The sequence below is a fragment of the Rhinolophus sinicus genome, linkage group LG09 (assembly GCF_036562045.2).
Source record: "Rhinolophus sinicus isolate RSC01 linkage group LG09, ASM3656204v1, whole genome shotgun sequence".
Taxonomy (NCBI): Eukaryota; Metazoa; Chordata; class Mammalia; order Chiroptera; family Rhinolophidae; genus Rhinolophus; species Rhinolophus sinicus.
The window spans coordinates 93,635,187-93,659,716 of NC_133758.1; the positions used below are offsets into that span (position 1 = coordinate 93,635,187).

General features: G+C 36.9%; 1 protein-coding gene across 4 annotated transcripts in view; it reads right to left on the bottom strand.

The window, feature by feature from the left end:
- Positions 1-24,530, bottom strand: part of DGKB (diacylglycerol kinase beta) — a 642,123-nt gene that overhangs the window by 561,005 nt on the left and 56,588 nt on the right. For 2 of the 4 annotated variants that reach the window (XM_019727049.2, XM_074340800.1), the window contains one exon: positions 20,028-20,287. In XM_019727049.2, the coding sequence (XP_019582608.1) occupies positions 20,028-20,097 (70 nt within the window). In that variant the 5' untranslated portion in view covers positions 20,098-20,287. Of the gene's footprint in view, positions 1-20,027; positions 20,288-24,530 lie in introns of those variants that run through there. The other 2 variants (XM_074340803.1, XM_074340802.1) reach the window with 1 other exon arrangement.

Below are 24,530 nucleotides of genomic sequence, written 5' to 3' on the forward strand. Positions count from 1 at the left end.
GTTGGTAGATGTGCTATGTTTCCCAATCTTAGCTGGGTGGTCTTTATGTAGTAGGTGCCCTATGGGGCCAAGTGGCACATCCTCCTTGTTCATGTGTGCCAGGTGCTCCAGGAGGGTCCCTTGTATGGGTTGTGTGTGCCCTCCTATTACAGTTGAGCCTTGATTGTTATTGGCACATCAGTTGGTGAGACTGACCCTCAGATTGACTGGCTGTGGGGTTTAGCCAAGTCTATAGCTTACAGGATGCTGTGTGTGGGGCTTATCCAACTGAGTGGAATTTGCCCCAGTGGGCTCTGGTGTCTGTTGAGACTGCCCTTTGTATGTGCTGCACGTGAGTCTAATTGGACAGTTTTCTGCTGTGGTCTGAAGCTAACCTCCAAGTATGTTGGTTCTGGGCCTCTTGGGAGGGGCTACTGTGCAGTTCCAAAGGTATCCACGGTCTGTGACAAGTCAGAAACTACCTGGTAGGAGCTATAAAGCAATGCGCAATTGTTTGCTCCCTGTGGTAAACCTGGAGGTGCGTGAAGAGACCACACTGTGATCTGAGGATGGCTGCCACCAGGACTGGGCCTGGGGGAGTTCCACAAAAAACCAGGACACCCTGAGGCCTGCTGCCATCTACCAGCTACCTCAAATTTCAGCTTCTGATAAAGCCTCCTGCTTGATAAGAAAGTTGGGTGGGGTAGGGTCTCAGGGAGTCACTAGAGTGGGAAGAATTTTGGTCAACAAGTAGACTGATTTGGTGCCAGTGCTGAGCCTGGAGCTATTAAGCAAGTTTCAGAGCACACCAAGGCCAGTTGCTGCCTGCTTGAGGCCTGTGGAGTCTCCCAAGAAAGGGTGCAATGCAGGCAGGGCTGTCTTCTCACTAAGAAAGTGCCTCCGTCATTCAAATATGTATGGTTTTTTAAAAGTAAAATTTAATTTCCTTAATGGTTTTTACTCACCAATCTATATTAGTATAATCTAATCACTATTCACTTTTCTTTTAGATGAATATTTTTTCTCCTCATTGAATTTTTTTACTCTCTAAATAGTGTGATAATTAAGCTAGTTTTCATGTTACAAAATACAATAATTTTGTTTTTGTCAATTAAAATATGGATTTTTAAATTATCTCATGATTTTGTTAATGTAGGGGAACAAAATTTGCCACCCTGAAATGTGTCTCTTGGGCATAGGCTGATTACTTTCAGGAAAAAAATACACTCAGTATAAAACTCTTCCCCTTCCCCTTATCTGCCTAAAATATTTAGACATAGGACCTGCTCTAAGAAAAAACCTATCATCCTAGATAAGTACATTATAATATGAACTAGGTGTGACAGACAGGGAGGATCCTAGCAAGGCCCCTTTGATCAAAGTTCTCTCTGTGATCCATGGTTTCTGTATGACTCAGCGAACATTTGTTTGTCAAACATTAATGTTTTTCATTTTTCTGTGAAATGTCTTACTTCCCTTTGAAGTTCCAGACCTTTACCTCATTTTTGTTAATGAAGAATAGCATATATGCCTCATTTTGCCTAACTTTTATTGGAATCTCTCATGTTTGTGTGGATTCCCTACACATACACGGTAAATTTGATTTTTCCCCATTAATCTGTCTTATGTCATTTTAATTATTGACCAGCCAAAAGAACCAGAGGAGGAAAAGGGGAAACTAATAGCAATGTATCTTCATTCTTGATCAGAATTCAGAAAGTTACATTATATTATACAGCTAAAAAGTTACTAAGAGCCTCAAATTTTTCATTGTTCTAGACTTGGAGAAATTTTTCAATATGGTTTGCTCTGCCAAAAGGTGAGCTACCTCAGAGATTACACAGCATATTGAGTTTATTTATACTTACCTTTTTAAAAAAAAATTTTAATTGACCTTGTCCTTGTCATTTACGATCATATTACAAAGTTATATAAAACATAATTTAGGGGGTTATTTTTATTGTTAATAAAATCGTAGAATTTCAGCCTTTTTGATTCTTATTATAAGTGACCTCTTCCATACTGTCTAGTCCAACAGAAACAGTCTATTTAATGGGCACATTAATTGGAGATAAACTAAGAAAATTATATAGCAAGTAAGCAGATATACAACAGAGCATTCATTTAGGTATTGTTCTGGATGTGTTCCTGAGGGGTGTGCAATGGGTGGCACCCTACGGGCTTGCACCTAGGAGGTCCTCTATAGAACAAGATTGTGCTTCAGATGGACTAAGCTGTTCAGCTGGCAAGGCAATGCCATCACACTCCAAAAATACATTTCTAAAGGTTCACAATTTAAAGGAATGATCTGGGAAATTTCCCCTTTCCTTAAAATTAACTCTCTATTCTAAACAAAAGCATAACTGAATTCTCACCTCTTGAAAACAAAAACATAATTGAACACTTACCTCTATACCAGGGGTGTCCAAATTGCGGCCTGCGGGCCAACTGCAGCCCGCGATTCATTTTTTATTGGCCCGCAGCAAATTCCAAAAATATATTTAGTTTACTTAAATAAACCAGGTGAGGCAATACGTACTTCACCTCGAGTGAGTGGCCTGGCTGTTTGTGTATTTTACAGCATATGGCCCTTGGTGAAAAACGTTGAAAAAAGTTTGGACACCCCTGCTCTATACCAACAAAGGATATACTGTGAGGAGAACTGAACAGAAACAAATATAGAGGTATCTTGGACTTTCTGAATAATTTCATTTTTTTTTTCAATTACATAAAGTCTTCCTTTTGCCCACTTACTGGATTATACCTTCAGCATTTTTTATTACTGCTGCTGCCTGAGGCATCCTATTTGATTTTGCCTACACTGCTCAGGAGCTTGCACACCACAGCAGTGTTAAATTTGCTGTAAAAATGAGATAAGCCTTTAAATGCTTTACTCAAACAACTTGGCTGACCTCATCGTGCTTCTTCCTACTAAAGCTTCGAAATGGATTCTGCTTGAGAGAAATGTATCTCTTTATCAAAGTTTCTGCCCATATTATCTCTCTCTCTCTCTCTCTCTCTCTCTCTCTCTCTCTTTTTATGAGTCTCTCGCTGCTTTCAAAGTGATTCTAAACTCCCTGCCCATCAGAACTAACTCAAGGCTGTTTTAAAGGATATACACAAAACACATGAAAAAGTATTTCTCATCCCAGGAATTTTTTAAGAAATATCACACTATATTTTTGTCTTCTTGTTCACTGCAAACATTTTCAGCCTTAATGAAAAATTTGAACATATGGAAGAATGGAGTTTCCTGATCGCTTTATTCATTTCTTCCTTTCTAGTATCATTCCTGTTAAGGTGCAATTTTGACTTGTTTATGCTTTGTTTTTAAGCTAATTATCACCCAAGGGTAATAATTTTAAGCTAATTATCACCCAACATTAAAAGAGTCAGTATAGCAGTACGTAAGTGCATGGATTCTAGATACAGTCCACCTGATTTGAATCATAGCTCTCAATTTAGTATCTCTATGAACTTAGGCAAGTTATTTAACTTTTCTGGCCTTCAATTTCATTTGTAAAATGGTAATAATAACAATAATTACTGGCCCCGTAGTTTTGCTATAGGGGTTGAATGTGTCAACATACATAAAGCATAGGTTCTTAGAAAAATCTGACCAAAATAAACTCATGATAAGCTCTTTATAAGTATTAGATATTATATTATTATATTATATTATATTATATTATATTATATTATATTAGCCATCCCAGATATGTTCTGGGAGATAATAAATATCAGCATGCAAACATTTGGCTTACCTTAAAAGTGCACCACTCTGAATATTCTAAAACAGAACCATGGCATGCAATAAGCCATCTTTTGCCCTCATGGAATGAAGCCATGAATAATAAATAGCTGACCCTGACTACCCAGGACACCAAAATAATGGCCTTTCCAGCTGTGACTTTGCTGGATTCAGTCAGGACAGAGCCAAATACTGCAAAGGCGTACAAAAATAAAGAGAAATGGAAAAGGGGAAAGAAAGGGCTTGGGAAAAAAAATGAACCAATGTTTTGCCCCATCGTTTGTACCCTAGGTATGTTTTTGATCAGACATCCATAGTATTACATTCTTGGTGAAATATGGACTGTACGTGGACACGTTTTAAAACATTATATGGAGTAATAGCCTGGGGACAACTAGATAAGGCATTACCTAAGATTTTTGACCTATGAAATGGCCACAACTAAATACAAGCATATCATTGAAAGTTCCAAAAGCTTCCACTATGGCATTTAAGTTGACAATAGAAAGGTGTAAAACATTTTGAGAGAGAGAGACAGTAACAACATAGAAACGTCTTGCACTCCGCAGTGGACTGACTAAAGGAATATAAGCTTTGAGAATCCTATTTCTCCTCCAAAGTCATAACCAAGGTATTCTATGTGTGTTTATCAAGATGATCCCTCAAAGACAGTCCCTGTAGGAAATACTGTGTAAGGAAACCTGCTATGGAATGAATTATCACTATTTATTATACAATGTTTATAAAGAAATTTAGGGATTCTTTATGAAAAAGAAAGACCCAGGAAGGATATTTTGTAAGTTCCAGGAAAGGATAATTTAAAACATCTACTGAAGAATTCATAGTTATACAACAAAAATGTGTATTCTGAAATATAAGTGAAATATGAGGAGGTTAGAATGACATCTGCAAGGTGGCTTATGGAGGAGAATTTGGAGAAACCGGGAGAAAGTGGTGGTATTTCAGTGTACTGAGTTCTGGGCTATTAACAATTTAAAAAGCAACCCTTCATTAAGTTAGGAAAGCCAAGATATACATGATAAGATCTTGACCACCTAGACCAAAGAAGTCTATATATAATATTTTGTGATACACTAGAAAGTTTTTACAAAGGACACTAGAGAGGAGGGCTTAGGGGGAAAAAAGCCAGTTGAGACTAACAAGACTTACTAGGAGCAATATATGGCCCAGCGCCAAGCTCTTCCAGCCATCACTTTCCCCAAGATATCTGAGTATCCCTGTGTTTTTTTTTCATTTGTTTTTTTTTAATTAATTCAAGGGGGATCAAGAGAAATCAGAGGCTATGGAGAACCAGGAAGAAAAATAGAAATAGTTGAAGGGCAAGGATCATTTATAAACTCAGAAGATATGTCTGACTGAAAACTGAGATGTTGGTGGACAATTTAGATGATTGGAATGAGAAACTCCAAATCTCGTGAGTGGAGGTGGTGCCGTGGGAAAGCTATGGAATCCACATCAAAGGGTGTCCCACTTACTGCTACCCGTGTAGCCTGAGGGAGTGTACAGCACAAGCTGGCAAATGATATTTCCAATTGATTCTCTCCTAAAGATGGACAAAACATCATTCTGTTAGATTCAGTTGGGCTATACAATAGAGGCCCATTGGAACTGCTATCTTACAATACTCTGAGAAAAATGTAAGCATTCCAAAGTATATGCACTAACAAAGGAAGAATAATTCTGGACAGAGTCTCAGGGACGATTATTATTTAGCCTATCTCTGGGCATTACTGTCCACATTTCTCCAGAAAGAATATTGACATAACTCTCTCTGCTCTGAATATACAAGTTATCTGCAGCTGGGCTGAGTGTGCCGAGAAGCCCCTGATGTTGCCAGAAGAGAACAAGGAGGTCAGAGAAATGGTGCATGTGGACCCAGCACTTATAATCAGACTAAGATTGCTAACTAGGGTCAATTCCAACTTCTTTTAGGTATTAACCTATTCTTTAACTCTTACAGGAGAGATTGACTGGCATCTTATCATGCTTCCTTTACATGCCTGTGTGCCAACTTGTATGATAGGTAGAAGTCAAACGTATGATGAGAACATTCCCAAAAGTCTCAGCCTACAGGCTGTAATGAAAAGGACCTGAACACAAAATATAAACCTTTTTGACACTGGATGTTTTCAGATTCCCAAGGACCCAAAAGAGCGCATGGAAGGAAAACTACAAGGTAGGAGGAAGACCTCTCTCATTTGATGTGTAATGTGGACTCAGGAACACTAGAGCGATATACAATTATAGGACATGTGGAATTTTATCAGTGATTATTTTAGGAATATCTGTTATGCTGCGATGAATTATTTGAGGGATTGTATTAAGGAACGCTTAAATTAATGGAATATATATATTTTTTTACTTCTAAACTCTATGCTCTTTTGATAACACTAGGAGATAAGGTAACAAACAGAAAATTAGCACAGAACTCAATATAATGATGATGGCAGCCAACAGTGGAAGAAGGAAGAGTTCTGCAAGGTGTTTTCACCAGAGAAATTATCATAAACGAAAGGATACAGTAGTGCCTCATCAATAGCCTGGGGAGTACTTATTGTTGCTTCATAAATACCTCCCAGAGATGCTGAGAGCCATGCCTGATATCTTAGACACCTGGGAGAAAAAAAGAGACTAGAGATCTTAGGGTTCAGTTTTTCTGACCCAAAAGAGCTCAACATGTTTAAGATGTTAATTTGCTTCTTTAATTCTGGCATCTGTAAAGTATGAAAGTGGTGAAAGGGAAAATGTGTCCTTCTAGAAAAGTTTATTTAGAATGATTCTGGCAAATAGGTTTCAAAAACTGTATGCATTGATTCATTTCCATCACAACCACCTAACGTGATATTGGTAATCAATTATTTCAGTAGTCACACCAAATCACATGCCAGCAATAATCAGAATATGTCTTCTGTTCCATAAATGCTGTGGTATTCCTTTCATTACAGAATAACTTCTTTAATACCTTATAACCAAAAGCTTTTAAGAGCCAATTTCTAGAGACAGACTTTTCGCATGGGAGAAATAACATGTATATTTACTAATCTATGCTATACATACAGAAAGTGTAAACAACAAATATTTCACAGAATTTTCTAAACATCTGGGGATTCTCCTGTCCAAGTCAAAAATGCAGCTACCAGCATTTTACTATTTTCTTGATTTTTCATGTAAGAGTTTTGGCTTCCCACTGACTTCAGTTTGGGGATAGGTTTCAAGGGGAAGTGGAATATCATTGCAATTTAGAAGTCACTTATCATTTGACAGCTGTAGCAGCTCAAACAGTACCACATTCTGCCCCCAAAATACTTATAACATTGGTCAGGAAGTCAGCAGCATCCTCGACATTCATTCAGCTGCAAGTTCTCGAAGCATTCTACAAATGGGAACTCTCCCTGGATTGATGCTATTTGTCTCCTTCTCCAAAATTCTTCCTTTCTGTGTTTATTCTATCATAAAGCACTGAAAAATAAGTTAACAGTGATCAGTACTTGTAATGTGTGTGTGTGTGTGTGTGTGTCTGTGTGTGTAAATATCTGTGTTTTAAGACACTTTGAATAAAATGGAAAAGTTAAGCCTACTTTTTCATGGGTAGATTCTAAAATACCAGACAACTAAATTAATTATCCTTAATCCTCCCTAGACAAATATAGAAAATTGGCTGAGTCTCATTCTACCTAAAAAACGTAGGGCACAAATCGGATGACCTGAACACTAGTGATAGGACAAAGAGAAAGAAAAGGGTCAGAGACTAAGACAAGAAACTTCTAAGCACAAATCTGAGGCTACTTTTGTATGAACTGTAGAGCAACCTGACAGGAAAATATGTGCTTTCATCAACCTCCAGACTACTGATTATGGTGGTAATATCATAAGTTTATGTTTATTTGGAGACAATTCTCAGTGTGTCTGCAGATTTTACAAGCAGAGGGACAGACTACTTTTATTCTAGACTATCACTTCAAGGATGCTTTTGTAGTGAAAAACCTTAAGAGGCACAGATCATGACCCCTCTTGAGCAAAGGGCAGGTTTGTTCACTATCCATTGTAAAAGATTCAGGTTCCCTAAACTTGAGGTTCTTCTCCTATAACTCAATTCACTGCTTGTATAGAGGTCACCTGGATCTTTTCATGTTTCCCTACGGAGACTGAAGTAAGGAAGCCAATGAAAACATGAGGAATATGCCGTTTGCTATGACATGATTAATAAAGTCCTTGTTCTCTGATGTAGAAGTTTCATGTCTTCTATCATCAGTCGTGGCAATGTTCTTCCATTTAAAATACATTTTTGTATATGAGAAAATATTTCTTGCACCTGAAGATGCCTTGAAAATGATTGAAAGAGGCTGTAGGATTTAAAAATAAACTGTGACCTAAAAGATTAAAGAGGAAAATTGGGCAACAGGAAACAAGAGGGTACTTCTCATGGCCCCACACAAGCAAATTGTAAAATTCAACAAGTAATGAAATTATAAATGAGTATTTAGGAGAAACAGAGATATTGAACCTCATAAAAGAAATACTGTAAAGCTAAATCTGAACATTCTACAGATAACAACAATGAAAGCAATAATTAACTTAGGTGTGATGGTTAGCAGCTTATAAAGGATTTCCACACGCTTTATTTTTATTTGAGTCTTAACAACAATCTTGTGAGATCGGCCTTACTATTGTGTTAAATGCACAGTCAGAAAATTAAAGTTCAGAAGGTTATATAACTTGCTAAAGGCCCAAACTAACATGAGAGAAAATCAACAAGAGAGATTGACTTAAGACGACGGAATAAAACCAAAACAAAAATCAACATTTGACCATGAGTTCAAAATCTTTCATCACAACTAATTCCCTCTATTAAGAGTCCCCACTTGCCCCTTATAAACATGTCTTTCTCTCCTATATGGAAAAAACAAAATCCTTCTTTTTACCTTAGTCACTTTAGCTTTGATACTTTCTCTTTCTTTTTATGGCTAAGATTTTATAAAGAAGAGCTTATATATATTCTCTTTGCCTTTCTTCTTTTCCACTCAATTAATATCTTTAATGTTTCCTAAAGACTGTATGTTGAAAGGCAATTTTTTTAATAATGACATTTATAAATCCATCTTTTATGACTATTGCTGAATTCTTTAGGATGGTCCTCAATGTTTATACACATGCTCGTGGACACACATACATTCTCATACTCAAATGTGTACATACACCAAAACAGACTTCCAAGTTTTCCCTAATGACTCACATTCTTTTATGCCTCAGCACATGCTCTGATAACTGTTTGGAGTTTCTCTACTTTTCTTAACCTTTTCAATCCTTTCAAGTAAAATAAAAATCAATTCCCCTTGCAAGTCCTGGTCACATGATGAAAGAGTTCTCCAAGAGTTTTGCATAGGTCCCAGTTCAAAATGGTGGCATAGAAGGCTTCTGAACTCACTTCCTCCCATGGACATGCCAAATCTACAGCGTCATATAGAAAAATTCCCTCTGAAAAAAGTTTATAAACTAGCTGAACACATGAGAAGAATGAGAAGAAACCCACATCGAAACATATAGAAGAGGCTGAGACACAATCTTACCACAAAGTGAACTCCCACCATGGAGACACAGAAGTGGAAAGGAACTCATAGGTTCCAATTTCTTCCTGAGGAGTGAAAGGTTTGGACCCTACACCAAGTGCTCCAACTTTTAATATTTCTAGTTGAGAGACTGGCCCCCAAAACATCTAGTTTTGAAAGCCACTGGGGCTTGTGTCCAGGAGACCAACAGGCTACAGGGATGGGCAGTGTTCTTTAACAGACTTTGTGCAGACTCATCAGTGGCTAATCCACCAGGTCCTGAGCACAGAGGCAGCAGCAGGGTAAAGCACCCAGTCTTTCGCGGCAGCAGGCAGAGGGGCCTATTTGCAGCCTGAGGAGAAGTCTTACAATTTAACACACATCTAGAGACCAACTGCAGTACTCTCCAGAAATGGGAGGTGGGCAGATGCCATCTTTGTGCCCTCCCTCTGCCTCACTCCATGTTGCCCAAATCTACCACAAAAGAGCTTGTGCCCAGGTCTGGTGCCATGGCTTTTGCGGCTGTATCCATAAGACACACTCCTTGATCTCCTGGCACTAGTGGCCAGCAGGGCTTATGTTCATGGGTCCCACAGGTCTGTAACTAAAGAATATCGGTCCTTAACCACCTAAACCCCAGGACACAACATAGAGGCTACAGATTAAAAGGCCCAGTCTCTCAGAGAAAGATGCCTATTTGCCCATCACGTACCAACATTTACCTGAAAAGATGTACAACGTCACTAATCATTAGGGAAATGCAAATCAAAACCACAATGAGATAACATCTCATACCTGTTAGAATGACTACCATCAAAAAGACAAGAGGTAACAAGGGTTAGTGAGGATATGGAGGAAAGGAAACCCTTGTGTACTGTTGGTGGGAATATAAATTGGTTCAGCCACTATGGAAAACAGTATGAAGGTTCCTCAAAAAATTAAAAATAGAACTACCATATTATCCAACAATCCTCCTTCTGAATATACCCAAAGAGAACAAAAACGCTACCTTAAAATGTATCTCCACCCCACATTCATTGCTGCATTATTTACAATAGCCAAGGCATGGAAACAATCTAAATGTCCACATGTCCACAGGCAAATGAATACATAAAAGAATTAGATAGATAGATGATAGATAGATAGATAGATAGATAGATAGATAGATAGATAGATAGATAGAATTTATATAAATTAGTACATTATTCAGTCATGCGAAAGGGCCTCCTGCCCATTTGTGACATGAATGGAACTTGAGGACATTATGCTAAGAAAATAAGTCAGAAAAGGGAAAGACAAATACTGTATGTATGATTCATTTATATGTAGAATCTTTACAAACAAACAAACAACAACACACACACACACACACAAAAAAAATCTTACAGGTACAGAAAACAGACTGGTGGTTACACAAGGCTCAAGTCAGGAAAGGGGGGATGAAATGGTTGAAGGTGGTCAAAAGGTACAAACTTCCAGTTACAGATAAATAAGTCTGGGGATATAACGTATAGCATGGTGATTATAGTTAACAATACTGTTTTGTATATTTGAAAGTTGCTAAGAGAGTACATCTTAAAATTCACATCACAAGAAAAAAAAATATAGCTATGTATGTTAACTAAATTTATTTTGCTAATAATTTCGCAATACATATCAAATCATTATGTTGTACACCTAAAACTAATACATCATTATATGTCAATTGTACCATAATTTTTTAAGAAAAAGTATTGCATATATAACATTTAAAGAATGTATTTCATTGCTTTATCATCATTTGCCACCATAGTTGTCTCTTTGAATAAACCAAGCTCTTTGATTAAAAGCACCACAATATTCATTTCTGTATTACCTAGAACCAATCATAACGCCAAACAGTAAAAGACACTAAATATTGTTGGTGAAATTATGGCCAATGAGTAAAATTAAGTTCTTCTAGTCTGCATACTCATATTTTGTGTGTATATGTGGGGGCCACTTCCTGCTGTAATTGAGAGAGGGGGAGAGGCAACCATAGAAACTTCCAGTGAATAACAACCTTTAATCTATAACTGATTTAAGGATATAATTTAATGTAATAGTAAATGAATATACTAACAACTTTTGTTATAATTTGTCATACTAACATTAGTAATAAAAATAAGAGTTATTGTTTATAGATAGGGAGCATTATCCTCATTTTATAAATGAAGAAACAGAAGTTTAAAGAGATTGCAGTGACTTGCTTAATGTTCCAAAGTAAATCGCAGGTTATATTTTACTTTTGTGATACTGGCCATATTAGTAGTTTTCACCAAATATTTCAGTTCTCCCCTGATACTCAGCAGATGGAAGGAATGCATTTGCCTCCTCTCTTGAAGTTATATGTTGTCATGAGGATTACTTACGTCAATGAAATGTAAGCATATCATTACCAGGGAGAAGCCTTAAGAGCCAGCACCCAATTCACAAGCTTTCCATTTTTCACTACCACAGCATCTGCCAATTTTTACAGTTGAAGACTGCTCCATCTGACTGGGACTTGATCAAGGACAATGTGAAATGAAACCATTTACTGGCTATGATTTGGAAAAGTAATATGAGAAATAAATAAATGTTTATTTTGTTAAGTCATTGAGATTTTGTGAATTTCTCAATCATAGCCTTACTTAGCTCACCTTTACCAATATTTCACAGAAATCCTAACCATAAATTTTAACAAAACTGTTTCTTTTTTTTTTTTTTGGCAAGTTGACAAGAAATAGATGCTTAAAAATCATTGAAAAGTATGTCTTTTTAGGATACTAACATAATGCAAATTTAGACAATCATAGTTATTACTTTCTTTATTATTACAAGATTTAGACATTGAAAATTTAAGACATATGGACCTACAGAAGCCACCAATGGGAAATTCAGACTGAAGCAGTACAACAAATAGAAAACAGAGCCAGAGATGAGACAAAAGAGATTATTCAGCCAACATACATTCCAGAAATAAAATCTGGGTCAGAGCCAGGAACTGCTGTGTTAATCAATGTGAATCAGAAGAAACAGTGTCGGAAATGAGAGACAGATATTATCTAAAATAGACTCACAGATTCCAGTTTCAGACCAAGTGTCCATGCAAAGTAGTATAAGTGAGTAGGCCTAAATCAAAGGCAGAAACAAAAAGTTCTCATTTGATATTAAACTACCTTAGTCACCACCATAATGGTCCTCATCGTAGCAATAATACGCTTATATAGAGTTCTGAGCACTTCACATGCAATCATCATTGCATCTTAGGACAGAGGTGAGGAAACTGAGGGGTACATCACAGCACTAGAACTCAAACCCTGTTTTATCTGACCAAATAATGTGTCCCCAGCTGTACACCAAATTACTCTGTACCATATATTCTTTTGTCTTGTACAGAGAGAGCAATTATCAGTAAGTGGCTTGGTCTCCCAAAATAGAGCCAATGTATCATTGGCAAGGACCAAAAATAAAAGTTAATCCCAGTAAAAAAAAAAAAAATTAGAAAGAGGGCTAGCATGTGATCTAAATTTGCTTAACAACCAAGTGAATATAGGCATATAGGAGGAGGTCAAGTCTCTCTCCCTCCACTCCCTTTATCCCGTCTTGTAAGGGTCAAGTACAAAATATATCTAAAAGACAGAATTGGACCATCATTTGAGAGAGTGGAATTTCTCAGGAGAGTAAGGCTACTTAAAATGGAAAAGAACTTTACCATATTTTATTACAATTGCTTCATGATCTCCTTCTCATCGCTTTCACCTCCCATGTTTTTTATAAAGGAAGGTTGAGAGAGGTTCCAGGCATAGGAAGAATGAGTGTGGGTAGAATGAAGGAATATGTCTCTACTGTAGGCAGAGCATCACTGAAGTTAATACAAAATCAGGTCCAATCTACAAGGGTAAGAGACCAGAAACACAATTTGGGATCAAAATCATAGTTGGCAGCTTTGCTTCTTTGTTTTGCCCTGTATGCAAAAATCTTTTGTCGGAAAGTTGTGGCTGATGGCGGTAAGAGGACCTGAATCCCAGATTCCAGATTTCCCTATTTTGGAAGCATGATTAATAACATGTTTATTACCATATCAAACTATCAAACTTCATTAAGAGACATAAATGAATTATTACTGTTTTGATCTTTATCACTTATTGAGCCACAGCAATAGACCAGGTAATCTGCCTGAGAGAGGTCAATTGCCTTTTTCTAAGGCTTACCATGAGTACTAAATTAATTAATACTTGTATGCTGTTTAGAGTAGGGCACTAAAAATATATGATTTATTATGATGATAATTGTGTTGTTAAATACAACAACAATGTGAGGTGGGATTCTACTCTTCCCAGTGAGGAAGTTGAGGCACAGGTAGTTTATGTAACATTTTCAAGGTCACATCACTAATAATTAGAAAACAGGGCTGTGGTATAACACTGTCGAATATTAGTTTGCTTACAAAGCCTGCGCACTTTCCACTAAGCCACGCTGCCTGCTTCTCTCCGATGGAAGAAATTGTACAGCAGGTCCAAAATTAGGCACACTGGTCCTTACTGAAAAGAACAAGTTCATCATAATTTTGCAATGCTCTACAATGCCAGCTGCTATAAAAAGTATGAAATGTATGAAAGTTTGGAAGTGTTCCAGCCATAATAACACAGTATTTTCCAAAAAGCAATTTGCATGCTATAGAACACACTTTATATATAGCAAATAAAAAGCTAACCCTAAGTAACAATATGTGGGCACATCATGCATCACTTGGAAATACTGTGTAGAGTTTCATAGAAAACAGCGTTATCCATGAAAAGAATGGAGTTTCTTAACCCTTCACTGTGCCATGAAACCACAGCAGGAAGCACTGTCAAACTAATAATGTGAAAAGCTCAATTCTCTACACAGTAGGAGTGAGAGCTATCTTATAACTACAGTTTGGATGACTTTATATAAAGTGTGGAATAGAAAATTATACTCCTCCCCCACATGTCAATGGAAATCTTTCCCATGGAGTGACTCAGCCTGAAACCCTAAACTGGAGAATAGTCTCAGCATGCTGTAGGCAGCAACAGCTGGTTTCATATTAGATGCATTCAGCATTTGTGAGGACAACACAGAACCAAGGATGCCAATAGTACCAGAAGCTTCTATCTTGTTGAAAGAATCTAGTCTTGTAACAGAAAATAAGATATCAACTCAAGGCTCCAAAATGTGGCATTTTTCTACTAGATCAATGATCAAACAGCCAACATAAGCAACTTACTCCCTCTCTATTAAAATAATAATTATAAACAGTTATATCATTCAGAACTTGCAATGCACTGTTCTCATTACTTGACATATATTAACTCATTCAATTTTATACTTACAACACTTGACATATTTGTTTTCTCCATTTTATAAGCTCAAAAACTGGGACACACAGATGTTAAGTAACTTTGCCAAATTGGAAATCTAAAATATGTTAGGACCAGAGGATCTGATATGCCATAGTAGATAAATGCTGTCATCCTCCCATGACCACAATTAAATTATAGAAGAATAAATCTGGAGAACCATCTGAAGTCTAGCTGAACAGAAATCCTATATCTAAGGATATAAAGAAGAATCCACATGGAGACTGGTAGGAGGCGTGGAAATGCAAAATGGTCTGACCCCACAGCTGGTGTAGCAATTGAAAATTGGGAGGAATAGCTCAGCAGCAGAGGTATTCTCTTGGGAAGAGGAGCCCCACAACAGCTGGCTGTCAAAAACAGTAGAGATTCTGACTGGGTGAGACAGAGGACTGCAGAAAACCCAGACATACTATTAAAGGGCCCACAAACAGATTCACTCACTTGTGGGCTCCAGTCAAGAGACACTGACTCAAGAGGCACAACGAGTGACTCAGTTGTGTGGCTTCAGGACAAGGACTGGTGAGATACTCTCCATATTTCCTGTGTAGAATCCTCCTCCCACACAGCTGGCAAGCAGGCACCATCTTTCCTGTGTTGAGGACTCCCACACACAGCCAAATGTAAATCTGCATTGGCCTGGTGAAATCTGCTAGCTCGACCCAGGTGAAACCCTGGAACCCCACCCCACCCAACTCATGCAACATTGGAGCACTACTTTGGCCAGGAGCCAGCCCCACCCATGCTGCATTCTTTATTGGACAACTCTCAGGCAGTCTACAGGCCCTAAGTGGGTGGCATCTGGCCTTAGTGTTCTCTGAGACTTTTGCTGAGTAGCTCCAGGAAAAGCACTGGCATCAAACCAGAATGTACATTAAATTAACCTGGTGACCACCATTTGCCCCACCCTGGTGAGTCTCTGATACCCTGCCCCACACAACTCATGTACCACTCGAGGTTGGCAGGTGGTACAGAGCTATGGGGTGCCCTGGGATTTTTGCAGAGCTACCCTAGGCACCAGTAATTAGGATTAGATGAGGTAATGAAGGTGGTAAATTGGATTAGTGCCCTTTTAGAGTCCATGTAGAGCTTGCAGCTCCTCTTTTTCTCTCCCCACCATGTAATGATACAGAATAAGTTGACAATTTGCAACCCAGAAGAAGGATCTTATCAGGTCCTAAACATGCTGGCACCCTGAATTTGGATTTCCAGACTCTGGAACTGTGTGAAATAAGTTTGGGTTGTTTATAAGTCACCCAGTCTATGGTACCTTGTTATGGCATCCCAAATGAAATAAGACAAGGTATATTGTGGCAATTGTGGAGAGAATCCAAAATCAGATAACTTTAGGAAATGATACTCTCTAGGTTCAACATTCAATGATTTCGTTTTGCTGGGGTGGGGGGGTTCCATGAACTCCTTCCAGAGTTCCATAGCCCTGTCCCCTCCCCCAAAAGCATAGAAAACACTTATTTGATATATACTACATATAATATTAATAAGTTGCAAGTTTCAACTTAAATCAATAACTTGCTCTTTTAATTATTCATTTAATACACATAAACAATTTCTTATTGAAAAATACAAAACAACTAAAATCCAGAAATCTTACCCACATAAGACTTTTATAATAAGACTGTGGAGGAGTGCCACTTCGTCCGTATTGCCCAGCAACACTAAAAGTCTGATCCTTAAATGCTGTGATGAACTGCTCACATCTATTAATAGCATGGAAAACGTACTACTTTTATAATGTTTAGGATGATGTGTTTCCAGCTATATTTTGACAATGGCAATTTATGACATGAGGATACATTCTAATCATGATACCTTTGGCTCCTTAATCATATAGGAACATCTCCGAGGATTAAATCAAGCACTTTTCCTGTTGTCTTTGTTATTTAAAAAAAGAGTAGCAAGTCTAATTTGAAATCAGCACTATTTTTTTTTCCATTTACAGTTAATCGGTTAATTTGTCTTCTCATAAAATCCATTTTAATAATGTTCTGAAAACCAGGCCACTTCTTCCTACCAATTTATTGAATGCTCGTTAATCTTTGTCTCAATGTTACAACTTTTACATTATGACGATTTTTATTACAACTCGTCAGGCATTTACACAAATTGAGTACTAAATCAAGCATTCTTGTGATATAATTTAATGCACCCCTATATTCCTTAGCCAATAAAATAAAGCAGCAGCCTACAATTATATTTAAAATTTTAGTATTAAATTCTGTTTCCCAATTCAAATGGACTTTGAATATCTGAGCAATGGTCATTAAAAATGATATTTTAGCTATCATAGCAACAATTTACCTATTTTGTATTAATGCTTCCTGTAAGACACTTTTCCTGTAAGTACCCAAACACGGGAAAATATATTTTAATAAGCAAGCCAAATTCAAAATAACCTAAATCAAACTCATTATTTTCTTTGCTTGGGACATTATGTTACCAAAATCCCCCATCCTCCAAGTCAAATCTTTAGAGCTAAATTTTAGATATCTCTCTTTAACTATCTCTATCTCTAGATTCTCATACTTTATTATTCCCCAGCTCTATTCTGTTAGTTTTAACCTGAATTTCCACTTAGTTTTAATCTGATTTTCCACTTTTCTGGTCAGCTTTCATCATCCACATTGTTTAGTCTATTCCAATAGCCCACAGGCCTGACAATAGTCTCTTTTCATTATCACATACTATTTTCATAGTTGTCCAATTAAACTTCTTGAAGCATAGCAGTCTGTGGTGTGGCTAAATATGGCTCATCTCTCCTCAAATATATGTTGAATTTCCCTTTTTATCTATAACATTTTCTTCACCATTTACCTTAAACCTATATTGCAAAATTCATCTCAAATTCTACTTTTCATAAAGGCTTCCCTTTTCCCATCTTCAACTGAATACTAAAGCAGTACAGAACCCCAAACTTTGCTTGTGGCACTTACACTATTCTGCCTAGAAAAAGAGTCATTTATCCATTTGTTTTTAGCCTCATTAAGCTGTAAATTCCTGTAAAGGGAGCTGTAAAGGGAGGCTGTAAAGGGAGGGTCCGTACCTGTTCATATTTGCATTTCTTTCAGTGTTAAGATCCCTAAAGATGCTCAGAAATATTTACTTAATTTTTAGCTATAACACTTACAGCGTATAGAAATTGAAAACCATAAGTGAATTGTTTTTAGTCAATTTAGAAATTACTGAGTATAAGGTTGACAACAACTCAGCCATTCTGGGTTAAATTTTACTTATATGATAAATGGATGAATTGTACTTTCAGTGGTTCAAAAAAGTGTTTTAATATGAGGACCACATTTTTTTTTAAATTTTATCGGGGAAGGGGAACAGGACTTTATTGGGGAACAGTGTGCACTTCCAGGCCTTTTTTCCAAGTCAAGTTGTTGTCCTTTCAATCTTAGTTGTGGAGGGTGCCGTTCAGCTTCAAGTTGTTGTCCTTTCAGTCTTAGTTGTGGAGGGCGCAGCTCAGCTCCAGGTCCAGTTGCCGTTTTCTAGTTGCAGGGGGCACAGCCCACCATCCCTTGTGGGAGTCGAACCAGCAACCTTGTGGTTGAGAGGACACATTCCAACCAACTGAGCCATCCGGGAGCTCAGCGGCAGCTCAGCTCAGCTCAAGGTGCCATGTTCAATTATAGTTGCAGGGGGCGCTACCCACCATCCCTTGCAGGACTCGAGGAATTGAACTGGCAACCTTGTGGTTGAGAGGGTGCACTCCAACCAACTGAGCCATCCGGGAGCTCAGTGGCAGCTCAACTCAAGGTGCCGTGTTCAATCTTAATTGCAGGGGGCGCTGCCCACCATCCCTTGCGGGACTCGAGGAATTGAACTGGCAACCTTGTGGTTGAGAGCCTGTGCTCCAACCACCTGAGCCACCGGGCCGGCCCAAGGACCACATTTTGATGGGACAAAAAAATTTCTGACCCTTCCCCCATATGATGGTTGTATTTTTACTATTATTCACTAAGAAAATGCACTTGTTCTTGTGGATTTGTGACTTCCTTGTGAATACTCAGCAGCACTCTTACACTGTCACCCAGAATACTGCAGCCATCTAGTTAGGAAGGCTCTAAATAACCTGTGAAGTTGGCCTTTTCAGATAATATGCCTTAAGAGTTTATTAATGTTCCTGACTTATAATATGTACCTTACAAATGTGTTATTATTCATCGGTATCATCACACCTATTTCTTATTATTCCAAATCCCTCTTCTGTTTAACCTTTCTCTCTGTCTCTCCTTCATATTATTCAATTTATTCCAGACACTTACCTCCTGTATGTCACACATCCTCTCTGCTTTAGCATCACCAGCTGCTTTGGTGCTTGCCTCTTTCACTATTATGTGCTATTGGTTCTTTGTCCACTTCTTGCATTTTATTCTCCCAGTACCATGTTACTCCCTCCACTCTCACCATTCTTACTACATTCTCTCTGGATTATTTTTTCTCTACTCATCGTCTTCCAAACATTTCAGTGTCTCCTATGTATTAGTTGCTTCCTTTATTCTCTTCAGTACTTTGACCCAATTACTGTTTATATATAGAAAATGCACATACATGTATATACACATACATATATAGAGAGAGAGCTGAAACTCATTTTGTAAAACAGACACATTCCTGAAAATCTATGGTAATAAGAAATTTCTTGTAAACAAAACCTTATTGTGTACATACTGCAAAACAATATTTTAAAATACCTTACGATGAGGCAAATTACCATAGTCTATCTTTTGTCTAAATGCACAAACTGAGCAAGTTGGCCAAAGGTCCTGGCAAACCTTTCCCCCGCCCCATAACCGCTAATACCAACTCCACAATATGTCAATGACTCCCTACACCTAGTCCTTTTTGAAATGTTAGGCTGACAAAGAGAGGAAAAACCCTCACATTTCCCCTTCCTCCTGATCTCTATGAGTCAGGTCCTAATGATTCAAGTATGACACCATTTTTTTCTCCTCCTTTTACTTTCTTATTACTGTCGTTATGCTCCTGGTGTCCTCCTTCTGCTTGGTTACAATCTCAACAGTCTCCATTTTCGCAGACTGTCTTATCCTTTGCTTAACTTCTCTTACAGCTGGAGTGTTTCCAAGTTTAGTCTTGCATCTGACATCCTAGTTTCTTTCCTTCTAGATTTGATGTTTGATTCAAATTTATTATTTTTTTTTTCTTATGGCAAAAGGGTAGTCTCCAGTCAACCTACTGGCTAATACAAAAGATACACCTAAATCTTTCGTGATGCTGAGCAGAATCTGTATTCTGTTTGTTTAAATCATTCATAACTTATGTAGCACAAGTGCATCCAAACATCATATTATTGATATGAATACTTACATTCAGCATATTTCTGAAGTTGGGAAAATTCTGAGGGGCTGAGATGGGCCCACTTTTCCTGATTCGTCATGGTGGTGGTGAGAACGTCTCTTACATACCAGATGAGGACTTCTTTATTCAGGTGTTTGACAGAATTCTATGCTTCAAACTTTCCACCGAGCATGTTTTATGATAAAATACCTCAAGCTTTAAAATATGAAATTTGTCAGCATGAATCCACTGTGAAAATGAGTTTGTTGTTTCAATACTGTAATAAAGCACTGCAAAAAAGGAAACAAAGATAAAACAAAAAAATTAGTATTATTGCCAAAAGAAAAAAAAATCAACAAGTTATAAAATGTTAAGTATTTTCAATTCTTAAATAATGGATTTTAAAGTTTGTCTACTTTGCATAATACTCACACTTTAATTACCCATTCAGTCTTTAATGGAATATTTACATACATTTCCCAATGTAAAAATCATAGAAATAAATATGATAAAGAATACAAGATGTAAAAAAAAAAAATCGTTAAAGTCTAGTTTCATACAAGTACTTTTTTTGTTCAACTTTATACACTCCATATTCCAAGAGTTGGTAAGGATATCATTTTCATTAATCTGAATTCATCAGGTCTTTAATATCTAAATAAACATAATGTAAAAATATCTAGACCCAAATTATTAAAGGAGGTTACATAAGCTCTATAGCTCCCTGCACATACAATCTGCTAATGTACCAAATTTACATCAATGGCTTGGAATGGTCCTTGGTAGCTGCACACATATTCACAATCATGCAAATCAATTTTGGGGAACATATAATTTTTTTCTCTAGCAATAACATAGAATACTTTTACAATTTTTAAAAATTCCAATAAAAGTTGCTAACTTAAAGCAATTCCAAATGTCTGACAGACTTGCATAATAATAGTAGATGATACTATTGTGAATCATGCTTAAAAATAAATCCCTAGGTTGTCATGGATCTACATTCAGTGCAACATCTATGAAGACAAACAAAGAAAAAGCCCATATGGTTTCAACTTTTAATCAGAGATGATAATCAATTGCTCAGTAATCCACCAGACCAGCAGTGTGATTGTTATAGCAAATAAAGCACTTAGGAACAATGAGATTTTATACAGTTGTATGTTTGGAAGAAAGGTTATACAGACATCATTACCTAAAGCCACAATAACTTTATTTGGCCTTAATGCCTAACCTTTCGTCAGCATCTCTTTACTGTTTTCAATTATCAAGCCCAGTACCTCATTGTCATATCCTCTCATCTTTGCCTAAAAAACAAACAACAACAAAACATCTATTTTTGTTAGTTTCTGCACTTAGTTCTACAAGGTGATGGTTTTCTATTTAATTGGAAAAAATGAAGATGCTGATGTGTTAACAGAGTCCAAATTGCTAGAACTCTTTGTCCTTCCAGGGGGTATTCTTATATCACAGCCACGATTTTGTGGAAGCAATGCAAACTAAAAAGAATAGGCATGTGTCATGAACATTCCTTGGGTTGTCTGCCTACTTTCTTCTTGCTGATTTTATCTTCCACATTGACTTCATCCTAATTTTTTCTTCTCTCCAGTTACATGCAGTTTCGGTGGAACTATAAAACAAGGTATCCTGTTCTCTCCTATCCAAATGGAGACAGATGATTCAGTCACATTTGGCACATTAGACTGTCTCATGGGGCTTTAAATGTTGAGTGGAGTGATTCAGGAACGGGTGAAAATAGTTGTGCCTAACTTATTACAGCAATAATTGGATACCTGTTCTTGTCTGAGACTGACTCTCCAGCTATCTTGTCATTTTTGGAAGCAAGTAATATTCTTTTAATAAATTATGAAATAGACCAGAAACAGTTTTTTTGTTTCTTACAACCCCAAAATCTTAACTGATGGTAATGACAGTTTATTAATTTAAAAAAAAATGTTTATTTGAGCCCCTCTGTATGCCAGAAAGCATTCTAGGCACTGAGGATGCAACAAAGACTAAAACACACAAAAGATGAAAATAATGCTAATTTCAACGATGTGTTAGCTGTATTAAGAGATCACAGTATGCATGGCACTCTCCTAGCAGTGTGTTAGCTCATTAAGTCTTCACAAAACAACTCTCTGAGGTACTCAGACTCCCATTTCAACAAATTAGAAAACTGACACTGGGTGATGGGAATCTGGTATATCTGACAGAAACTTCTAGAAGCCCACCCAACATCCATTCTCTCTTACTTCCTTGGTTACACAATCCTAATTTTATTGAATGAAAATATATCCATCAAAACAACTACATTCCTCTGGTTCTTTGCACGAAAAAATGGCCAGATGTTGGGTGAGGTATAGGGGAAGGTTCTATTTGAGGAAACCGGTGGTAAGTGTTCTTTTAACTATTTTTCTTTTCCTACAACTTCCTACCTGGAATGTTGATAGATTGGCTGCAAATTCAGCAGTTTCTTACACAATTGATACAACTTTCAAAATGTAAGCTATGTGCTAAGAATGGTAGAGTTACATAAAATAGACCAGGAGAAGGAAAATAGGTAACTGCAAAAATATTTGGCCAACCATCCATTTTTGTAAATCAAGTTTTATTGGAACACAAACACATCTATTAGAGAAACAAGCAAGAGGCCAATTTTTGAAGGATTTTAATGTGAAATCAGAAGGTTGAGGCATTATCCTAAAGGTAGTAAAGAACAATGAAAGGACTACAGAAAAAAGTCCAGATACCTGATCACTTTAGAACAAAAATGACATTTTGGAAAAATGTCTTCATTTACTTTCTCCCTTGTAGTGCTGTGGTAGTTCCTAATTGCCTCTCTTAGTGCTCTCCTTTCCTTAACATGGCCTAATTCCTTGATGTCCATCAACAGTCACAAACTATCAGTAAGTTGATTTTAGAGGGCTGTCTGACAAATTACCAACAATAAGTTAATTAACAAATTAGAACCATAATTAGTTAATTAATTATAGCTTTCCACATGTTTTGAAATTTATTAAAATTCTCCAGTTAATTAAGCATAAGAAACTCAAATTTAAAATGACTGGTTATCTGTCATCCTTCAGATATTTACATGAATGTTGTCTTCTTAGCAAGGTCTCACCTGGTCATTCACTTTAAAATTGCACACTCATACACACCATCTTTCTACCATGCTTTTATTTGTTTTGAATATAACATTGAATCAAATATTTTACTTATTTATATTATTTAATATCTGTCTCCTCACACTAGAATTAGGAACAACATGAATAGTTTTGAGCCCTAATAGTATTCTACAAAAAGGACAAAGCAATTAAAAATATTTACTGGATTTGCCCTTGATAATCATCTGAATGTCTGCATTATATTCGGTGTCACCATTCTCGCATGTGCTATAGGACATAAGTCACATAAGATCAGGGATTTTTGTCTGTGGACTGCTATTTCCCAAGTGCTTAGAAGAGAGGTTGATATTCAGTAGATAGTCAATAAGTATTTGTAAAATAAATTCACTTATATGCTTTTTTCATAAAGAAAAACTTGGGCAGGAGAGTTCAAAGGAGGCCCTAAATTTGAGAAAGAGAAAAGGTGCATAAAGAAGACGCCAGGAACAGAAGTCACTATGGGTTCACTTCTAATAGGGGCCACACCCCTTTCCTTAAACTAATGGAACAGAAGAAGTTGTACTTAGAAATACAAAGCATTTACAGTTGTCTGCCAAAAAAGGATTTCACACAGTTTGTAAGTATTTTATTTTCGTTGTTGTTAAATATAACAAACTCCACATAAATGGGCATCATTCCCAAGGAATGCCTTAATCAAGATGTCAGTTATCCAATTTATAAAAATGATAATTATACATGAACATCAAGACTATCTTTTTTTAAAGACATTTTTCAATACCTAACAAAAATTTTTTCGTTTTCTATGCTCTAGCATGATCTTATCAACTTAGGTCTTCACTTTATGTACCAAGAACAGCTTCTCTGAATTGAGCTAATCCAATTTGCATTTTAACAAGCAATATTTAGAGAGTAATGGCAGCCCTGAAAGTAAATTCTCTTTGGTTCTTGATTTGGTTTATTTTAACATCAGTATGCTTAGAATAAAACCTGTCTTTTTCATCTTTCTGCTAATGATAAAAGCGTTTGGATTCTCACAATTCTGGTGGTTCCAATTCTTATTATATGATGTAATTTGTAACCAAAAAAGAAAAGATATGGGTGGTGTACAGATGGAGGTTTCCTAGTCAAATCTTTTAAACTAGTTGAACTGACATATCAGAAGTCTATGTCATGAGAAATGTTGCATGTGTAATAAAAAATCATGAGGCACAGCTATTCTTTATGACTCAGAAAGACATGGACATGATGGCAGTACTTTCTTTTAGTCTCTGCCCCTTCATAACTGTGCAGAAAGAGTATGACAATATTTAGCTAGGGTTCCCTATGGCGCATTCACAGACTTCACATCCTCCCGCAAGGGGCTTTCTTTAGACACATGAATACCAGGAGGGATCCACTTTGC